General features: G+C 34.3%; 1 protein-coding gene across 1 annotated transcript; it reads left to right on the top strand.

The window, feature by feature from the left end:
* Positions 1 to 1,027: 1,027 nt before the first annotated feature.
* LOC126721804 (RING-H2 finger protein ATL52-like) lies at positions 1,028 to 2,482 on the top strand. Its single transcript, XM_050424870.1, has one exon. It carries the CDS (start codon positions 1,240 to 1,242, stop codon positions 2,326 to 2,328), a length of 1,089 nt encoding a protein of 362 aa, XP_050280827.1. The 5' UTR covers positions 1,028 to 1,239; the 3' UTR covers positions 2,329 to 2,482.
* Positions 2,483 to 22,892: the final 20,410 nt, after the last annotated feature.

Raw genomic sequence — 22,892 nt, forward strand, 5'->3', positions numbered from 1 at the left:
TTTTTTTTTTTGAAACGATCTTATATTTGTAGTTCAAACGAGGATATAGTAGCATAAATAGTGAATTCCACCTCATAAAGTACAATTTCTTTATTCAGTTGTTTTCTATTTCAGTTTTTTTTTTTTTTTGGTTTCTTCTCTCTTCTTCTTTTTAAAAGGTGTCTGCATTATATAGCATTGAATCACACATAGTGGATGAGATATGGGAATTTCAAACCGAAAAAGAAGGCTATCCCATTGTATAGACATCTGACCTCCTCATAGCACTCGAAATTAAAAGGTAAACATAAAGAATCTTGAAATTAGGACGGAGTAACATGTAGGATAGAGTGTCATGCTTTGATTGGAAAATGGAAATTGCTTTTATGCCATGTGCAACCATTGACATTCATTTCGAGCCTTTAATCTTTGCTAAGCTTTCTTACCCTATACTTAACTAACCTATAAATATTTTCCGTGTCAAAGAACTCACGTGGTTGTACATGACTACTCCCTCAAACTTTTTATAAAGATAAGTAATTAATATTCGATGGCCACACATTCCTTGTTATGTATATTCACCGTACATATACTGTTATATAGACTGAAAAAACGTGCTTCTAAAACATGATTTCAAAAGAGAGTGAGGAGAAAACGTGAATAACTTGTGTATAATATGATTTTTTATTACAAGATTTGAAGGTAAGACGTCCTCGGTCTTGTCAAATTTTCATTGGTAGGGCTGTTTTGACGCGTGGTAGCTTGTAGCTTTCACGGGGGAATACAAAGAGTCTATTCTTACCAACACTTGACCAACCAATAGCCATTTAACTTGGACCATACTTGTGCAATTTTCCATGGTCACTTTGATTTAAATAAAAAGAAAGCTACAAATCATCTACTTTATCAACAAACAATCATCTCCCACAAAGAAAGCTAAAAAGCAAAGACCACTAATAAAACAAAGAAAAAAAAAAGGTTGTGGGGGCAGAGAGAGAGAGAGAGAGAGAGTGAGGAATGAAAGAAATACTAGAGGATAAGAAGATACATCAATTTCCCACTTCCTCTACTTTGCTTCCCTTCACATGTAAGCCCCTTTTTTTGCTTTTTTTTTTTTTTTTTTTTTCTATAACAACTAGCCTACCTTCCTAACTTTGCACACTCTCTCTTTCTTTTGTGGCAAAGTGAAGACACATAGAAAGAAAGTAAACACACACTGTTGCAAGATCTACTAGTCATTGAGTTCTAATCCGGGGGTTGATGGGTTCTATGAACAACCCAAATCCTTGGTCACCCTATGCGACATATAGGGATTGTAACCAAGGAATTTGTAGCATATATTGCCCACAATGGTGCTCCATCATTATGCCTCCTCCCCCTTCTTTTCGTTTTGGTCTTGGAGATGATAATGATCCTTCAGGCTTTCAATTCTCTCCTCTCATAGTAGCAGTCATTGGCATCTTAGCAAGTGCTTTTATCTTGGTATGTTACTACACAATCATCTCAAAATACTGTAGGAGAAGGGGTAGAAACAGTAACACAACCATGGAACTTAACCATGATCGTGATTTCATCAATCATGAATCATTGCAAGCTGCTTCTTCAGGATTGGATGAGACCCTTATCAAGTCAATCAAAGTTTGCAAGTACAAGAAAGGTGACGGGTCAGTTGAAGGCACCGATTGCCCTGTTTGTCTAAGTGAGTTCAAAGAAAATGAGAGTCTAAGGCTGTTACCAAAGTGCAACCATGCTTTTCATCTCCCATGCATTGATACTTGGTTGAAATCTCACTCAAGTTGTCCTCTTTGCCGCTCCAATATTAATATTATTGCTTCTACCAATTCTCTGCCACCTCAAGTACCAGCGCATCCAAGCCAAGAAACTCCACCAGCAACTAATGTTTCTGCTCTCCAATACCAACATGCCAATGATACTATTCTCGTGGTACAAGATTTAGAAGGTGGTGCTCATGAAGAGGCTGTTGTTAGCCTTGTACTTAGTGGTGATGTTATGCCTAAAACTTCAATTCCAGGTCTTGGACATGGAGACATTTCTCAAACAAGAGATAACATGATTGAAATTAGACAAGATGGACTTCAGCCATTGAGGAGGTCTTTTTCAATGAATTATTCTGTGTGTCAAGGCCATGTTTCAATTGCTGACATATTACGCGAAGGCGACAATGGTGAGGAATGTGCAATCGAGATTTTGGACATTGGATCGTCAAAGGGACTTGAAGAAAGTCATTGCAAGGCAGATAATAGAAAAGGAATGAAGAGGTCGATTTCCACAGGAAGATTTATGTTCACAAGGTATGGGAAAGGAAGTATTTCTGACATTCCAAATTGATTTTTTTTTTTTTTTTTCTTCTAGATGTATAATACCCACAATATCTTTGGTTCTGTAACATATTAGAGATACCCAAAAGAAGAGAGATCCTGGATATAATTTGATAGAAAGCATAAACTTGCACTTGTGAATCGGTAAACCTTTTCCTGCTTTAGACTGAAATGTTTTTTTTTTTTTGGAAATGCTTGCTTTGAAGATCTAGATTATTTAATCATGTGATTGAATTCAATTGTAGAATTTAAAATTCTAAATTTAAAAGTATTGTATCTGAGTTTTGTTTTTACATAATTAGCCAAAGTCAGTAAATACCCATTGATTTGGAATCTGTCAAAGATATTAGTACTATACTAATGTGTTTTATTTGTTCTTTATGCATAATTGGCATAAGTTACTGGGTTTGGACATTGCAGGACTGATCTGTCTCATTTTATTTTAAGAGTTGGATCTCACATGTTGTATTACACACATGGCTCGAGGCAAATCATTGTGGGTTTTATTTTTTTTTTTTTTTCAAGATGTAATTAATTAAAACTTTTTTATAATTTTTAAATGAAAAATTTATAAATAATTAACTCTAACTAGGAACTACTTCCCCAAAAGTTGTAGTATAGAACTTGAAACATTGTTTACTTTATTATATTTAAGATTTCTGCTATCAAAAGCTGTAACTAATATAAATTGATATTTTTCCTTTCCTCTTGTCCAGTCATTTTTTATGTAACAAATATTTCAAATTAATGAAACATAGCTATCTTTCTTTCTTTCTGTTTTTTGTCAAAAGAGTTAGTTAAACCACTATAGTTTCATATTAATTTCTTTTTTGTCAAAATAGTTAGATAAACCACAATAGGTTCATATTAAAAAAAATAATAATAGAAAGATAATTTATGTCTTGTCCATTGTTTTTAAATTTATACATTCATTTTTATTAATTAACCCCATATATTGAAATGACATATTACTAATTTATATACTATATAACTAGCGGCCAACTAACCTAAATGCATGCACAAGTGGGTTGATATTGATATTCTGCCAAACGGGCATGCTCATAGAAGATTCCCATTCCAGGTTGCCCTTAATAATAGCCCCACTCTTTAATTATGTGATAGAGATATTTAATCTGAACTTGAATTAAGGTTAATTTTTAAGAGTAATTTTATATCTACAATATTTTCACAACAAGTCTTAGGTTATCGGTTATGATTGATTCTAATCTGAGTTCACCATTTACATTATTTTTTTTACCTACTAATAGCAGTCTGCTACCTAAGAGTTGTTGCAAAAATATTGTTGATGTAACATTACTTTTTTATTTATTTATTAAAGAAGTCTACAATCATTAGGAAAAACATCAAATTCATAAGGATTTTTGTGCTTAGAGCACCCACAAAAAATGAGTCCATACAAATAATCACATTATCAAAGTATGAAAAACTACAAGCTTTTGGTTAGTCCATTACAAGCTCCACGGTTCAAATTCACACTATTACTGATTTGGTTGTGTGGTGAACTACTAGTGGTCCCTGTTACTTTCTTTAACGAGCTCATGTGTTCAACCATTCCACCAACTATTCTAATCTAATGTCTATGTCACATTCTAAAGAGTAATATGCTGCCTTAGCTCTGAAGCATGCGTGACAATTTGCGTAGAGACTCTCTTTTTTGGCCTCTTATCAACTCAAGCAGTTGAGAGCAATTATGGCCTGGGAGATCTGTGCCACACAATATCAACTGAGGCACGCTCCATGTGATCCCACAAACTACAATCTCACAAAGCTTTCAGTGATGCTCAGAACTTTATAATTTGAAGTACGACACTCCAGCAAGAAAAATGTGTTCACTAAAAGGCACGTACAGGACACAACATATAATTGATATAATAATATATATTTGAAAAATAAGGCCCAGTTGGGGACATGACAATTAATTAATTAAAAGTTTGTAAGATGGTACTAAAATTTATAAACATCTAACGTGTCACTTGTTCTTTTATTTTAACTTTTACTTTTTTTTTTTTTTTTTTTTTGGGTGTGTTTTTTACGCTTATTGACATAAAGTTGATTGAGTAGGTGTTTGGATTTGACTTATTTGCGCGTTTGTGTTTTACATCACGTTTTTGTTTTGTTTTGGTTTTTTTTTTTTTTTTTTTTTTTTTCAAGCGGCAACTTTTGACTATTCTCCCGTGAATAGTGTATTCGTGCATTGTTCTCGGGCCCCAAACTTCACTTTTTAGTCATTTTTCATTAAAAATGGGTTTTACAGCACTATTCACACATTTAAAAATTATTTTGCTACAGTATTTTCAGTTTTCAGTTTTCAACAAAAATAAGTTGTATTCAAACGGATTCTAAGTGTGCACCCGAGTAAGCTAGCTTATTTGTTGCACTCTTTTTAAAAATCCGTGTTACTTGCTGACTTAGATATCTCTATATATTGAAAACACCAAAAGCTGTCAATCAGTTAAATTACAAGACTCTCGACACTTATTAATAGAAACCTAAGAGGAAACAATGAATAATATTGGGGATTGATCCAACCACCCATAAATAAATCCATATTTTGTTTCTTTTCTCCCACAAACGCAGGTCCGGGTTCTGGATGCTAGCATGTGCTTTTAATATTGCATATGGTTCGAACATGGTTGGCATGATTAAGTCGTGGGGCTAATAATGGTTGCTTTCTATTTCAACTTACTTACGAAAGTAATGGTTGCTACTTATCAAGGATCCAATGCTTTTCTTAACAATATCAATTTTGTTTAGGCCCCATATTAAAGTACAATGCCTGTTTCCTTTTTTATCGCATTTAAAATCCATTCCTTTTTATCCATAATTAAGTTGCTTTTCTGATTGCCGTCAAAAAAAAGAAAAAGAAAAAGAAAAAGAAAAGAAAGTCCGACACACATTAAGTTTTTTATTTTTGGAAACATTTTTTTGAGAATTAAAAAAGTTGTTATTATTTTTTCAATTCTCAAAAAAATAATTTTCAAAGTCGTTTTCTGATTTGGATTTTCTGAAATCGAGATAATATTGCCAACTCACCAGCAACAATGTCACAAAAGTCACTCTCTAACAATAATAATGATGATGGGATAGTAGAAAAATGAGAATAATCATAATTTTCTTCCTCGGTGATAATCACCCACCACTAGCAATTTGATTATGAAAGTACTAACCATCAAATATAAACGATTGACGACTGCATGAGACTCACACGCAAACATTTCATGCCAACATTTCATATGCATTATATATGGTATTGTTTTTAATGTTGGGCCGGCGCTAACACAAGGTTATTCAGGCGATTCTCTATGGCTTCAATTGAAAAAATAACCTCATATATAATTTTGGTCTTATATAGTATAATCGGTATAATTACATATTTTATAGGGATCTAAAGTAAATACATTTCATACCCATCAACCTAAATGCCCATAATTTAGCATCTCTTGACAGCTAATTATCATTAGACCCACAATTTTTTCACTTTCGTATCCCTAAACTTATTTTTATTTTTATTTTTTAAAGGAGGAAAGTAAATAAGGTGGTCTAAATTTTTTATACGTATAATATTTTATATACAATTGACATGAAAAATTCTAATATTATTTTACATTTAAATGAATTATCTTTACTTGAGAAGGTTGAGGTCATTTGGGTGATCCAAGTTTCACCAGACACGTTGAGATGTGGACATATGTCCGTATCCTAACGTGTCCAGTGGAACTGGTCACTGGACACAAGCCTTTCCAAACCTATACAAAATGAGAATGTAGGAAAAAAATACCATAGAAAATAATGAGGAACCATAATATTGAATTACCTGGGATGCTTGTAAATCATATAAATGATTTGATTCTTTTCTAAATATTAGCATCACTCACTAATGTTTACTAATAATACTTGTTATAATTGCATTGCTTTAACAAAAATAAGTTATTCAAAATTAAATTGATAAAATCATAGTTAAAATTGATTAACACAAAATGGATTAAGTGGATTTTGAATTTTTACATCTTATATTGAATGAATCCAAAAAATTTATATGAAATGACATTTTAAATAAGTTATACAAATAATAAACCATTAGTAACTATTTCAAAATTTTAGTGCAATGCGTGTCTATTATTAATGTTAATTCAATTCACTTTCCACTATTTGTGAAATTATTTGATGCACATAGTATATACTATTATTGCAATACAACATCTTCCTCTCACATAAAATTGGATTTTGCATGTATCGAATAATTTCTCCCAATACCTTTAAGCTACAGGTATGAGAATTTGGTTTCCAGAATTTTAGAGTCTGTTTGGATTTAGTGTTTTCACTTACCCATAACTCAATTTCCATCACCCATTATTCAAAATTGATGGGTCCCATGTCTAGGATGGTTGCCTGGATTTGTTCTCATTTTCAGTTCTCATCACCCAAAACTCACCAAAATGTGTGATGGGTGAGTGAGAATGAAAACAAAAAAAATGGTGTTTCTGAGTTATGGAAATAAAGTGATGGTGGCATTTTTGTAATTCCACTCAATAATTGGGACCCACGGTCAGTGTTTTGTCACATCATTGCCAGCCACTTTACTCCCCCCCCCCCCCCCAAATGGATCTTTCTCAATCCATACCAGACCTTTCCTTCATTGAAGACCCCTCCCTTTATTTTCTTCCTCTTCTCTTCCCAACCCTCTTCCTAAGTCGTCCCCTTCCTCTCTCTATACCCACTGGTAATAGCTATCTCTCATCCCGGTTTGCGAATCCAATTGAATAGAGGAACGACTTCTCTCCGAGGTTGTCAACTGAACTTCGGCAGTGGGTCTTGAACAGAGAGGTATACACGCGGGAGCCGTTCTGGTGTTTCTGAACCCAGTCAATCCGTGGGTCCCACATAAAGTTAAAAAATTGAGTTTTTAGAAAGAAAATTCTATCGGATTTATGAGCCAAACAAAGCTAAGATGGGTCTTGGGAGTTTAATGAATTATAAGATGTTGAGTTTTGGATGATGAGTGATGGAATATGGCTCACTCTCAAACCAAACAAGCTCTTATTTTCTACTTGATTTTCTTTGAAAATAGACGATGAAATTAGTGGCTCGATGGGTTTTCCTCCCACCTTTTAAATTTGATTGGGTTGCTTATGATTTCTCTCGGCCTTAACCCTTTTGATGTGGAGGTCACAATCTTTCTTTCTTTTTTTCTTTTTTTTGGAGAAGAACATGGAGGTCACAATCTAAATTGCAAAGGAAAGGAATGAATATTACGTAGGTTTGAGATTCCTTGTCAATGTCACATAAAATTTAGAGATCAATTTGTATCATATTAATAACTGGAAGCTCAACAAATTATTATAAAAAAAACTTGAGGAGGAAATAAGTGAGGTCAGACAAAGTTTAAATGTGTGGTTGGATGCTGAAAGCACAATGTGGAAGTAGAGATCGAGGAATATGTGGCTGGTGAGTGAGGACCGAAATACCAGTTTCTTTCACACGAAGGCATCCCAACATTTTCAATGAAAAACAATAGTTGGGCTGTGTGATGAGGTAGACTTGTGGCAAACAGAAGATAGGGTTATGAAGTGTATTGTGCTCTACCTTCATCAGTAAAAAAAAAAAAGTGTATTGTGCTGGACTATTTTAAGGCCATTTTTAGCTCAAGTGGTCCTACGGATGTTACTGAAGTAGTGGAGGCTAATGAACCAATTGTATCTCAGACTATAAACACATCCTTGACAACCGAATTTAAAGCTGAAGAAGTAGCCTGAGCCCTCAAATAAATGCATCCTAAGAAAGCACCAGGACCTGATGGTATGCCCCATCTTTTTTACCAACATTATTGGTCTTTAGTAGGAAATTGTGTTATACATATTGTAATTGATTTTCTAAACCATGGTATTGTTCCCCCTAAGTTCAAGGAAACTCATATTGTTCTCATTCCTAAAGTTAAGAATCCTTCGAAATTTACCCAATATCAACCTATTAGCTTTAGCAATGTGATTTCTATGTTGGCCTTAAAAGTCCTAGCCAATAGATTGAAACAGTTATTTCCCCACATTATTAGTGAAAATCAGAGTGCTTTCATGTCAAATCATCTTATCCCTAATAATGTCTTGGTTGTGTTTGAGACTATGCATTAGATAAGTCAAAAGAAGAGTGGGAAAGTGGGAGAGATGAACCTTAAATTGGATATAAGTAAAACTTATGATAGAGTTGAATGAGGTTGCCTAGAGAGTATTATGGTCAAGATGAGTTTTCATACAAAGTGGGCAGATATCATGATGAGATATGTTCAAACTGTTACATATTCTGTAAAAATTAATGGGAAACCCCGAGGCAATATTACCCTCACTAGGGGTTTATGCCAAGGAGACCCTTTGTCCCCCTCTTTATTTTTAATATGTGCAGAGGGCCTTTTAGAACTTCTCAAAAAATTGACAGAACTTGGAACACTGAAGGGAGTTGCAGCATGTGTGAGGGAACCAAATATTTCCCACCTACTCTTTGTGGATGATAGCTTAATTTTATGTTGGGCAACAAAGGAAGAATGTTCCACTTTGATAGCTATCTTGGAAAAATATGAGCAAGCCTCGGGTCAACAATTAAACTAAGAGAAAACGTCACTGTTTTTCAGTAGAAATACACCCCAAGAAGTTCAAGAGGATATCAAAAGCCACTTTGGAGTTGAGATTATCAAGCAACATGAAAAGTATTTGGGCCTTTCATCACTAGTAGGGAAGAATAAGTGCAATACTTTTCATTAGTTGATTGAAAGGTTGAATAACAAATTATCATGGTGGAAGGAAAAATTATTATTAAATGTGGAAAAAGAGACCCTTATTAAGACCGTGGCACAAGCAGTCCCAACATATACAATGAGCGTCTTTAAGCTTCCCAACTGAAGTGATGACTAGCTAGTATGGTCCGAAAGTTTTGGTGGGGTCAAACAAGTGAGAAAAGCAAGATAGCAAGGCTAAGTTGGGATAAGATGTGTAGGCCTAAGGAGGAAGGAGGACTTGGCTTTCAGGACTTAAAGGTTTTCAATCTAGCTCTATTGCGGAAGCAAGGATGGAGACTTTAGACATGTACAAATTCTTTAGTTCATCGGGTACTCAAGGCGAGGTATTTCCCTATTGGAGATTTTCTGTTCACGGAGATAGGGACCAACCCCTCCTATGCATGGCGTAGCATAATGGCAGCTCAATTAATTGTCTGATAAGGAACTCGGTGGCAATTTGGCAATGGCCATTCTATTGAAATCTGTGGGGACAAATGGCTACATCAACTTTCAAGCTTTTGACTCACCTCTCAACCTATTGCTGTACCCTCTGATGCTAAGGTTTCATTGCTTATTGACCCACATACAGCGACTTGGAGGACTGACATGGTTCACCAATTTTTCTCTCCTGATGATGCAGCAGCTATTCTATGTATTCTGCTAAGTTCTCGATTACCCATGGATCACTTGGCTTGGGCATATACACCTTGGGGAGTATTCACAGTTTGAAGTGCATATAAGGTGGCTGTCTTCCTGTAACAATGGTAGTGTAAGTGAATCATCCAATGGTCAGAATCACACAACTTTTTGGAGGACCATTTGGAGACTAAACGTTCCAAACAAGATTAAATCGTTTGCTTGGAGAGCTTGCTGAAATATTCTGCCAACCAAAGAAAATTTATGTTGTCGGAAGGTAATTGATAATCCCAGATGTGAAGCTTGCGATGATGAAGCTGAGAGTCGTGGCCATGTTTTCTAGCGATGTCCTACGGCTCGTGAAGTATGGACCCTATCCGGAATTGACTTTGACACCCCTGGTTTTCACTTCATGGAGTTTGAGGGACTTCGTTTGGCACTTGAAGTTTGGGTAGAAGATGGATGATGAATTGCTAGGATTGGTTATCACGGTGGCATGGAGTCTTTGGTTCAGTTGAAATGAGGTGAGGTAGGGTAGAGCTAGATCTTCAACATTAACGATATTGCCGAAAGCTCAAAATCCGTTGGAGGAATTCCAAACAGCCAACTTAGTTATTTCCCACCAGGTGAATGAGGATGTGGTATAGTGGTCATCTTCGGCTGAGCTTTGGTTCAAGCCTAACGTGGATGGGGTGACTTTCTCTACTCACAAGTCAGCTGGAATAGGAGCTCTTATATGTGATCATGCAGGGAGGGTGGAGGCAGCGTTGAGCAAGAAATTGTATGCTCCTTTAGGTCCTATGGAGATTGAAGCAAAAGCTTTAGAGGAGGGGGTTAACTTTGCCTGGGACATTGGCATTCGAGACTTGGTGGTGGAGAGTGATTCGCAGATTGTTATCGATGCTTTAAAAGGTGATGGTATAGCACCAATGTTTATTGCAAATATCATTGAGGACACATAGCTCAAGTTATTAGAGTTTAGACACATTCTTATTTCCCACATCAAAAGATAGGGCAATCGCCCAGCACACATCTTGGCACAATATGCCCAGAACATTGATGGTAATGTAATTTGGATAGAAGAAAATCTTAGTATGACTGAGTTTATTTTGGCTCAAAATGTATTGAATTTATTTTCTTCGTAATAAAGCTGTTTAAAATAATAATAATAATAATAATAAAAAACTAATCTGCTCTAATTTTATATTAAGTATCTCAAATTAAATATTAAATCAATTACAATTTGTGCCAACTATTCTTCCAATTTGAATATACTTTTAATTCATTTGGATTGCTTCCAACCTATATACACCTCATTTCAAGTATGAGAGGTACTTGTGTTTTGGCTATAAAAAAAAAAAAAAAAACATTTCTAATCTCAATTTGCTATTTTTATGGAATAGAGGCAAAATTGTAGTTTCATATAATGGAAATTAGAGTTTTGACCTAAATGATTAAAAGTTGAATTTTAATTGGTCAAAACATGGGTTTATAGTTTTATATTGAGTTAAAATGCATAAGATTATTTTCTGCTGGTTTGATTGTTGAACCTAGGAGGCTAGGATTTGATTTTAATGTGTCTATAAAGGAGCTTACCATGAACATTATCAAAACAAATAATACTTACAAGATAAGATAAAATTGATTGATGATTACACTGATAGAGATAATTCAAGAGCCGACTTGAATTTGGTGCTGAACAGAAATAAATTGAAACCCAATTTGACTAAAAAAAACCCACATGGTGATTAATGATCAAACCAATGAGCAACCCTCCCTTACACTTACCTTTTTCGAAAATTCACCCGACCAATAGAGGTGTGACAAGCTCACTTGTGACATATTAGTGAATTTGTTGCATGACTTAGCGGTAGAAAAGTCTTTATAACTCATTATACTTGTAAGTTCAAAAGTTGTGGTTCAAATAGTTGGAAGTTCTATTCTTGCTTGAGAGGTCCCACACCACGCATGATAGGATTTAAGTAAGTGGGGATAGTGATCACATGTGTGAGCTCCCTTTTTACAATTATTATATATATATATATATATATATATAGAGAGAGAGAGAGAGAGAGAGAGAGAGAGAGAGAGAGAGAGAGAGAGAGAGAGAGAGAGAGAGAGAGAGAGAGAGAGAGAGAGAGAGTGAGAGAGAGGTGTTACATACTACCCAGGAGGTTCGAATGAACTCCCTGACCTGGCCAAAAAAAATAATATATAAAATTTATAATTTTCTTTTTTATTTTGACCCCCTAAAATGAAAATTTGAACACTCTCATCCTGTTTTTTTAACCCATCTGAAATAACTTGAATATGATCATCTTAGTGTCACTTTCACAATATTTTTCACAATAATTTCACAATAAAGGTTAAATGGTAAGTTGTAACTAATTTTTATTTGGACATACAACTAACATCACTTTTTTACTAACTTTTAACAACTTGCCACCTAGATTTTGTTGTGAAAATTTGGGAAAGTGTTGTGTCAGTAACCCTACTTTTACAATATTTAATTTTATAGGAAAGAAAAAAATGTTTCAAATTTTTTCTCATTTATTAAAAAAAAAAAAAAAAAAAAATTTTCCCGGGACTTTGGCTTACTTAGGCTTGGACAACAGAATAAATCTATTTTTTTTTTCTGCACTTTTCTTCTTCATCTGCAAAATTAAAACTACACTACTAGTACAACCAACAGATTTGTATCTATGTTTGTGATTATTTCCTCATTCTCTCTATCTCTCTTTCTCCTTTCTATGTTTTTTTAGTTTTCTCCCTGTTCGATCAAGTAGTTTGATAAGTGCTCTACAGATTTTCAAATCTAAGAAGTCTTCTAGTGTTTACTCCAATTCCAAGAGAGTGACCACATGTATAGTTAAAAAGCCATATACTTCAAAAGCAAAAACCTATATCAATTACTAATTTTTTTTTTTTTAGTTTCACTTTTACTTTTTGTTCTACTCCTAGATGTTTGACTATTCTTTTTTATCATATTTTTTTTATTCAATTGATATTATATATAAATATAATAAGTTATTATTAATTTGACAAAAATGTATTATTAGTTATTTAGTTATATTTGTTTATGCATTTAAAGGTTGTTGTTTTACTGATCTTTAAAATATTATAATTTTTTTAAACTATTGTACAATATAATTGTATTGTTTATTAAATTATATTTAGAATACTATTTTAGATTATAATATGGAAGTTGTATATACGAGGAAAAAAAAAAAAAAAACCATTTTATGTTTTACTCCCTCCTCTCCTCCCTTGACAATGCTGAGAGGTTTCTGTACTGTAGATAGGGACTTAGGTAATCAAAACGAAAAAACCCAACTAACTTCATGAAAATGCATAATTAAGCTTCGTTCATGTTTGAAGAGACGCATCATGTTCTTTTGTCATGGGTGATGAGTTCTGTGAAAAGTCAACTTGCTTTAAGTGACTTGGCCATGGTGTTCCTTGATTTGACCGAAAGATCATTCAATTATTGTCTTGTGTTTTCTTGTTCAAGGAAGGAGAGAAGAAGATGAACTGGCCAACTTTTTTGATTGTTGAGAGTAGACATGGCAAAAGGGGTGGGTTGGGTCAATCGGGTTGCGGGTCAAACGGATCACGAGTTAAAAACGGGACATTTTAAGAGGCTTAAAAAGGGGGGTTCGGATCAATCGGGTTGCGGGTCGGGTTGGGTTGATCCGTATTTTTCACATGATTTTTATTTTATTTTATTTTTTTTTATAAAGAAAACAACATGTATTTACCATTTGAAAAGTTATGTAATAAATTACTTGATATAAAATCATTATTTTCAATTCATCACTTATATCAAGAATGAACTCAGTTAAACTTATTAATACTTATTCAATAATTTTAAAATTATGCAAATCCTAGCATTGCTATCTAAAACAAAATAACACAAAGACAAGTAAAACAAATACACAAGTTTTATTTCTACACGATATCAACATTCCAAAATATAAAATAAAATTACCAATGACTTATTAGATAACTCATTTGATAAAGAATAAAAACATATAAGAAATTTACAATCTTGAAAATTAATTTTATAATCTATTATCAATTGTGTTTGGCACTCTATTTCAATTTGAGATATTCATTAAAGTTTGATTGCTTACTTATTTATACATGATTTCTTTTATGAATATCATATCATTTTTAAGCAACACACACTCTAGGAAATATCATAATTTATTTTGGAAAGCCGTTTATTTTGAACATAAATTGTTAAAAAATAGATCTAAGCATTCATAAATTATGCTAATTTGATACTTTGACTTCACTATTTCACACTTTTGAATGTTTCTCATACATGTCTATAATTTTAAATCTATGCTTTTAACTCCACTGTAATCAGATTATCTTGGCATGTATTTTGTTATTTGATATCTAAAAATCTTTACTTATTACAGAATGTTCAACTATTTATCTTTTAATTAATTTGCATGTAGTTATGTAAATGTATCACTTGTTTTCTTAAAACTCACGATAAACAATTAAACCAATATTGTCTTAATTTTAATATTTTTTTTACTAAAAAAAAAAAAAGTTTTAAAAAAATGGTTTTGGTTCGGGTTGGGGTCGGGCTGACCCGTAAAAAACATAGGTTGGGTCATGGGTCAACTTGTTTTGCTTCAGGTCAAAAAAATCATGTTCGGGTCAAGTCGGAAAATTTTGACCCGGTTTTACCATGTTTAGTTGATGGTTAGATGATAATCTAGCTCTAGGCATAAGTGCACTTGTTTACCCATGAGCTCACTTATGTGCGTCGTGGGCTTTGACGTTTTTTTATTTTCAATAAGTTTTAACTTGTTTTGCTTCATAAATGACTTAAACTTAAAGATTCCGTTTTTAAGGACCCAATGGTCTGTTTGCTATGAAAGAATCATGGGCTTTGGGTTTTTTTTAACAAGTCAATCCATTTAGCATCTAAAAATATGGGTTTGAGTATTTTTCATTTGTTGGCCCATTTATGTAAATAAGGGATTTTGGTTGTGGAGCCTAACTTGTGAAAAGAGAGAGAACATTGGCCATGAGCTCAATTCTTATAATGCGGTAGAGTAGTATAGGCCTTGAGCCCAAACTGCGCAGTAGAAACTTATAATTTGTAAATCTAAAAAAACTATTTGCAGGATGAGAAAAATAATGCCGAGTCATGATGCCTAATCAATGAAGTGAACTATTTGGTTTTTATTTTTTAATGAATAAAAAAGGGACTTGTAGGTGTGGTTATTGTTTTCGATTCACTTAAACTCTATAATGCATGGTGTGGAACCATCCACGCAATAGTGGAGTTTGTCATTACTTGAACTCACAATTTCTGAACTTCCAAGTATGATGAGCCATAAGAACTTCCTACTACTAAACCACCATCACAAGTGACTACTAACTCTGGCTATTTTTAGGTTAAACATGCTCATAATATTAATGAGTAACAAGTTTATTAAAAAAGAATAAAAACTTGATTTCATCAAAAACTAATAAATTTTCCACCCAGACGGTATGTCATTCAAAGAATCAAAATAAGGAAGTCTATTTTGTTCACTACTCTTTGCATTGTGAATTATTATATTGGATGGTCTTTGTTGTTTGACTTTTGAGCTCTAAATAACACCAACGCAACGTATACAAAAACCATTAACTCACTGTACACGCATAGCATATGCTTTATATATTCGTTTGCATATATAATAGTAACTTGTTTATATAGAATTTTGGAAATTAATACTACGATTATCGATCGATCACTTTGATAATAAATATTGGAGAGTTTGTACTGTGTACACATATATGCCTTAACACGTAGTGGGGGGACAGTGAACCACGATTAATTGCAAATATGTTTCTTGCAAGTAAGATTAAAAAAATAAGAAAGTAGGCAGCTAAGATTTAGATAGTCATCTCGACGAAGTTTTATTCTTACTCGAGAGGTTCCACACCACACGTGATAGGGTTTAAATAAGCGAGGACAGTGACTACATGCGTGAACTCCCTTTTTATTTTATATATATATATATAGAGAGAGAGAGAGAGAGAGAGAGAGAGAGAGAGAGAGAGAGAGAGAGAGAGAGAGAGAGAGAGAGAGGTGTTACATACTACCTAGCCTAGGGGGTTTGAATGAACTCCCAGACCTAGCAAAAATATATATATATATATATATATATAAAATTTATAATTTTTTTTTTGCTAAACTAATTTTCTTTTTTATTTTGACCTTCTAAAATGAAAATTTGAACACTTTCACCCTATTTTTTTAAACCCTTTTGAAATAACTTGAATATGATCATCTTAGTGTTACTTTCACAATAATTTCACAATAAAAGTTAAATGATAAGTTGTAACTAGTTTTTATTTGGACACACAACTAGCATCACTTTTTTACTAACCTTTAACAACTTGCCACCTAGATTTTGTTGTGAAAATTTGGGAAAGTGTTGTGTCAGTATCCCTACTTTTACAATATTTAATTTTATAGGAAAGAAAAAAATGTTTCAAATTTTTGCTCATTCATTAAAAAAAAAAAAAAAAAAAAAATTCCAAGACTTTGGCTTACTTAGGCTTTGACAATGGAATAAAGCTATTTTTTTCTGCACTTTTCTTCTTCATCCACAAAATAAAAATTACACTACTAGTACAATCAACAAATTTGTATCTACGTCTATGATTATTTCCTCATTCTCTCTATCTCTCTTTCTCCTTTCTATGTTTTTTTAGTTTTCTCCCTGTCCGATCAAATAGTTTGACAAGTGCTTTACAGATTTCCAAATCTAAGAAGTCTTCTAGTGTTTACTCCAATTCCAAGAGAATGACCACATGTATAGTTAAAAAGCCATATACTTCAAAAGCAAAAACCTATATCAGTTACTATTTTTTTTTCTTAGTTTCACGTTTACTTTTTGTTCTACTCCTAGATGTTATTTAGTTATATTCGTTTATGCATTTAAAGGTTGCTGTTTTACCGATCTTTAAAATATTATAATTTTTTTAAACTATTGTACAATATAGTTGTATTGTATACTAAATTATATTTAAAATACTATTTTAGATTATTACATATAATATGGAAGTTGTACATACAACAAAAAAAAAAAAAAAAAAAAAAACCATTTTATGTTTTACTCCCTCCTCTCCTCCCTTGACAATGCTGAGAGGCTTCTGTACTGTAGATAGGTACTTAGAGCATCTCCAGCAACTTCTTTATATTTTTTTACTATTTGGATAGTGAACAGTGACATTTACCTTTTACCTACCTACTTTTTCAAATACATCTTCCAACAGATTCTCTATCATTTTTCTATCTCATTTAAATATTATTTATTCATTCATTTTTTAACACATATATTCCCATACCCCCACTCCCACTCCTTTCTTTGCTAATTTTTTATTTAGTTTTATTCTTTTGCTAATGTACAGTAGCCCATCAGATTTGATGAGCTACTGTTCATGAGACAAAAAAAAAAAAAAAAAAAAAAAGATTTAGAGAATCCATTGGAGATCATTTTTTGGGTCTCATTCTTAATTGTAGAGATTATTTTGCTTTTACCTACACTATTGGAGATGGTCTTAGGTCATCAAAATGACAAAACCCAACTAGCTTCATGAAAATGCATAGATAAGCTTCGTTCATGTTTGTAGAGACGCATCATGTTCTTTTGTCATGGGTGATGAGTTTTGTGAAAAGTCAACTTGCTTTAAGTGTCTTGGCCATGGTGTTCCTTGATTTGACCGAAAGATCATTCAATTCTTGTCTTGTGTTTTCTTGTTGAAGGAAGGAGAGAAGAAGATGAACTGGCCAACTTTTTTGATTGTTGATAGGAGACATGGCAAAACGGGCGGGTCGGGTCAATTGAGTTGCGGATCAAAGGGTCATGGGTTAAAAAGGGGTTTGGGTCAATCAGATTGTGGGTCGGGTCGGGTTGATCCATATTTTTCACATGAATTTTTTTAAAATTTTTTAATTTTATGAATAAAACAACATGTATTTACCATTTGGAAAGTTATGCAACAAATTACTTAATGTAAAATCATTATTTTCAATTTACCACTTATATCAAGAATGAACTCAGTTAAACTTATTAATATGTATTCAATAATTTTAAAATTATGCGAATCCTAGCATTGCCATCTAAAACAAAATAACACAAAGATAAGTAAAACAAATACACAAGTTTTATTTCTACACAATATCAACATTCCAAAATATGAAACAAAATTACAAATGACTTATTGGATAACTCATTTGATAAAGAATAAAAACATATAAGAAATTTACAATTTTGAAAATTAATTTTATAATCTATTATCAATTGTGGTTGACACTCTATTTCAATTTGAGATATACATTAAAGTTTGATTGCTTACTTATTTATACATGGTTTCTTTTATGAATATTATATCATTGTTAAGCAACACACACTCTATGAAATATCATTATTTATTTTGAACATAAATTGTTAAAAAATAGGTCTAAGCATTTATAATTTATGCTAATTTGATACTTTGGCTTTACTATTTCACACTTGTAAATGTTTCTCACACATGTCTACAATTTTAAATCTATATTTTTAACTCCATTGTAACCAGATTATCTTGGCATGTACTTTGCTATTTGATATCTAAAAAATTTACTTATTACAGAATGATCCACCATTTATCTTTCAATTAATTTGCATACAGTTATGTAAATATATCAATTGTTTTCTTAAAACTCACAATAAACAATTAAACCAATATTGTTTTAATTTTTCTATTTTTTTACCCAAAAAAATGTTTTAAAAAAAGGGTTTTGGTTCGGGTTGGGGTCGGGTTGACTCGCAAAAAATACGGGTCAGGTCACGGGTCAACCTGTTTTTACTTTGGGTAAAAAAAATCGGATTCGAGTAGTGTATTTTTCGGATTAGGTCAGGTCGGGTCAAAAAATTTTGACCCATTTTACCATGTCTAGTTGAGAGTTAGTTGATAATCTAGCTCTAGGCATCAGTGCACTTGTTTACCCATGAGCTCACTTATGTGCGTCGTGGGCTTTAACGTTTTTTTATTTTCAATAAATTTTAACTTCTTTTGCTTCATAAATGACTAAAACTTAAAGATTTCATTTTTAAGGACCCAATGGCCTGTTTGCTAAGAAAGAATCATGGGCTTTGGTTTTTTCTTAACAAGTCAATCCATAACATCTAAAACTATGGGTTTGAGTATTTTTCATTTGTTGGGCCATTTATGTAAATAAGGGATTTTGGTCGTGGAGCCTAACTTGTGAAAAGAGAGAGAACATTGGCCATGAGCTCAATTCTTATAATGCGGTAGAGTAGTATAGGCCGTGAGCCCAAACTGCGCAGTAGAAACTTATAATTTGTAAATCCTATTTGCAGGATGAGAAAAATAATGCCGAGTCATGATGCCTAATCAATGAAGTAAACTATTTGGTTTTTATTTTTTAATGAATAAAAAAGGGACTTGTAGGTGTGGTTATTGTTTTCGATCCACTTAAACTCTATAATGCATGGTGTGGAACCATCCACGTAATAGTGGAGCTTGTCATTACTTAAACTCACAATTTCTGAACTTCCAAGTATGATGAGCCACATGAACTTCCTACTACTAAACCACCATCACAAGTGACTACTAACTCTGGCTATTTTTAGGTTAAACATGCTCATAATATTAATATTAATGAGTAACAAGTTTATTAAAAAAAAAATAAAAACTTGATTTCATCAAAAACTAATAAATTTTCCACCCAGACGGTATGTCATTCAAAGAATCAAAATAAGGAAGTCTATTTTGTTCACTACTCTTTGCATTGTGAATTATTATATTGGATGGTCTTTGTTGTTTGACTTTTGAGCTCTAAATAACACCAACGCAACGTATACAAAAACCATTAACTCACTGTACACGCATAGCATATGCTTTATATATTCGTTTGCATATATAATAGTAACTTGTTTATATAGAATTTTGGAAATTAATACTACGATTATCGATCGATCACTTTGATAATAAATATTGGAGAGTTTGTACTGTGTACACATATAGGCCTTAACACGTAGTGGGGGGACAGTGAACCACGATTAATTGCAAATATGTTTCTTGCAAGTAAGATTAAAAAAATAAGAAAGTAGGCAGCTAAGATTTAGATAGTCATCTCGACGAAGTTTCACATCTATTAATTGGACATTAGTTACGGATGATCGATCTAACTACCAGTTATTGAGGTTGTAGACCAAGACATCCCTTTTAGCAAACAAAAAACACAATCCCTTTGGCACAGCAGCGCGTGGCATGCTTGGATTACATTTACCACCAGTAAAGGAGCACCTAGTTTCTTTGCCTCTTAGACTTAGCCCACGTTATTAGAACCATAAAATAATAATAATAATAATAATAATAATGGGTTTTAAGGTTTATAAAAGGCCACTGTACATTCTTGGTGCGATGGTCACTCCACAAGTATAAGTGTTTGTAGGGTGTGGAAGGTAAGAACCGGGGTTTAAGTTTCCAAGAGGGAGTTTCACACACATATACATTTAAATTATGTTAGAGTTGAATTTCTATCTTATATATTGTAAGAACTCAATTTGTAGCGACCACAAATTGGTTTATTGAGTTTGAACATTAAAGGCCCAAATAATAAATTTGTAGAGAGTGGGCTAAAAGGCTAGACCTTGGTCACCGGACAGTGGTTAGTCATGATGTTCATGGTAATCGCACAAGGGTGAACCGTGCTTGCCCAAGAAGATTTTCTCCTCGGCACGGCCTGGGAGGCTCTAGTTCTTGACCCTCTTCCCCCCCTTTTTCTGAATTCCTTTCTTCTCCTTTTTATACTAGCCTTTACCCTCCCACCAACGTCCACGTGTAGATCAGCTTTCTAGGACTGATACTTGTCCTATCAGCCCATATCCAAAGTAGTTGAGAGTGGTTGTAAAAACTAAAAAGTATTGCTTTGTCAAACGCAGAGTACTTAATTGCAGCAATGGTAGCCTTTCCCTTGTCCTTTGTTGCCACACTGTTCAGGGGTCCTTTTCCTATCAATGCGGAGGTGTTTAGCTTTTTCATGAACCGCTCCTATACCGTACTCCCCCTTTCTTCTAGGAGCGTTTTGGGATGTCGAGGACAGAATCGTCCTCAGCTATATCTCTAGGCCATTTGGACTTTTGCTGTATGTCCTCGGCAATGTCTCTCCTCAGCTCGGGTTTTGGGCCCTAATGTAAAGTGGGCTGGGGTCACAAATTCTCTAACCCCACAATAGCCCCTCAAAATCCTGCTGTTTGGCCCCTCGGACGGAGAGGAGGGTTTTGGTGACATCGGGCCTATGTCATGGCTTGCCAAGCCTTGTCCTTCATCAATGCCGGTGCTTCTTCATTTGCTTGGGACATGCTCCTGGTTATGGGACATTCCTTTAGTTTTACTCACGCTGCGTTCCTGCCGTTTCGGTACACGAGGCGCGTTTTTAATAAGTTCTCTTTACGAGGCGACACAAATCCAACGGTTGAAGACGTCGTTGGGAGTTGAGCGGGACTTATCTCATTTGTAGCTTTTCTTGGAGATTTGTACAGATTAAATGCCACCAGGCTTGCCCCCCATATAAAAAGCACGGTGGGGGGTCATTTTCTTTATCTGTAGCCCCTTTACGCCTTTCAAATCCCTAACCCTCCAGTTGTGCCCATAGTCCCCATTACTAGTGTGACTGAGCCTTCGGGGGTGATATGGTCTTGGCTAGGATGGGGACGAAGGGACCACACCCTCTCCAGAAGTATTAGGTTTCCCAGAGACTCAAGATGGCTCGGTCAAGATAAGGGAGACAAAGACTCAAGACATTTCTTCCCCCTGATAAGGTAGGAAATGAGCCTCTTCTTCCTTCAGCCAAAATCCGAAGTAGGTGGAGGTCGCATCAGATTTTTGGTGTGACAGCACTGAGGTTTCTCATCGTCGGTACCATCCGCTCTCTCTTGAGTACTGTTAATATGACACTTGCTTGATGGGAGTTAGAGCTGGTATGGGGATTAGGCATCCCCGCTTCTTCTTCTCTTCCATCACTGGTGCCACCTAGGTGCCTCCGCTTCTTCTTCTCTTCCATCACTGGTGCCACCCAGGTGCTTCTGCTTCTTCTTCTCTTCCATCATTGGGGCCATCTTGACATGCTTAGTCGCTGCTAGAGCAGAATTTGAAGGATTTATCATTCCCCTGTATTTTTTTTCTTTTTGCTTCTGTAGTTAACTTCTGGTATAGGCTTGTTTAAGCCTCTTATTGTACGCTGTACTATTTCTTTGTCTAATAAAAGATGACTTTATCCCATTTTATGTGTTCTTTCTTTTTTGCAATAATTATTTGTGAGTGGATGTGCTGGTGTCATTTTCTTTTAAACAATACTTAGGGCCGAAACCCTTGTTAACAAAGAGCTATCACTTTGAACTTTTTAAAATTAACGGACACAATAATGCCGACCTGAAGTAGGTTAACCATATAAGACTAACCGAGATAACAGCTGAATGCTCTGTATTGCATATGGGGTGATCATCCGAGAATGGGTAACCTAAAATGAACTATCCGAGAGGGTCGCCGAGCACTAGGGTGCTTTGCCATGTTCCTGACAACATTCATAGCCCTAACCTTTCTTGGCATCCGGTTCGAGGACTAAGATATGACTGTATCGGGTCTAAACACTCGGTTGCGCTAGTTTCCTTAGAGTTGGGGATCCGAGGACAGCGCAGGATTTCCATTCTATCTAGCACTTAAGCCATTTTCTAGTGACTAATTTCCCCATAGGTTTGAATCTGAGGACCATGCAAGACCTTGGTTCTGTCCAAAACTTAGATTTTTTCTTAAAGTAGTTGGTTTCCCCATAGGTTTGAGTCCGAGGATCATGCAAGACCTTGGTTCTGTCCAAAACTTAGATTTTTTCCTAAAGTAGTTGATTTCCCCATAGGTTTGAGTTCGAGGACCATGCAAGACCTTAGTTCTGTCCAAAACTTAGATTTTTTCTTAAAGTAGTTGGTTTCCCCATAGGTTTGAATCCGAAAACCATGCAAGACCTTGGTTTTGTCCAAAACTTAGATTTTTTCTTAAAGTAGTTGGTTTCCCCATAGGTTTGAGTCCGAGGACCATGCAAGACCTTGGTTTTGTCCAAAACTTATAAGAAT

This window comes from Quercus robur, chromosome 4, assembly GCF_932294415.1.
Source record: "Quercus robur chromosome 4, dhQueRobu3.1, whole genome shotgun sequence".
NCBI lineage: Eukaryota > Viridiplantae > Streptophyta > Magnoliopsida > Fagales > Fagaceae > Quercus > Quercus robur.

Excerpts from the sequence above, each read along its gene's own strand:
- LOC126721804 (XM_050424870.1), top strand. The coding sequence starts at position 1,240 with ATGGGTTCTATGAACAACCCAAATCCTTGGTCACCCTATGCGACATAT.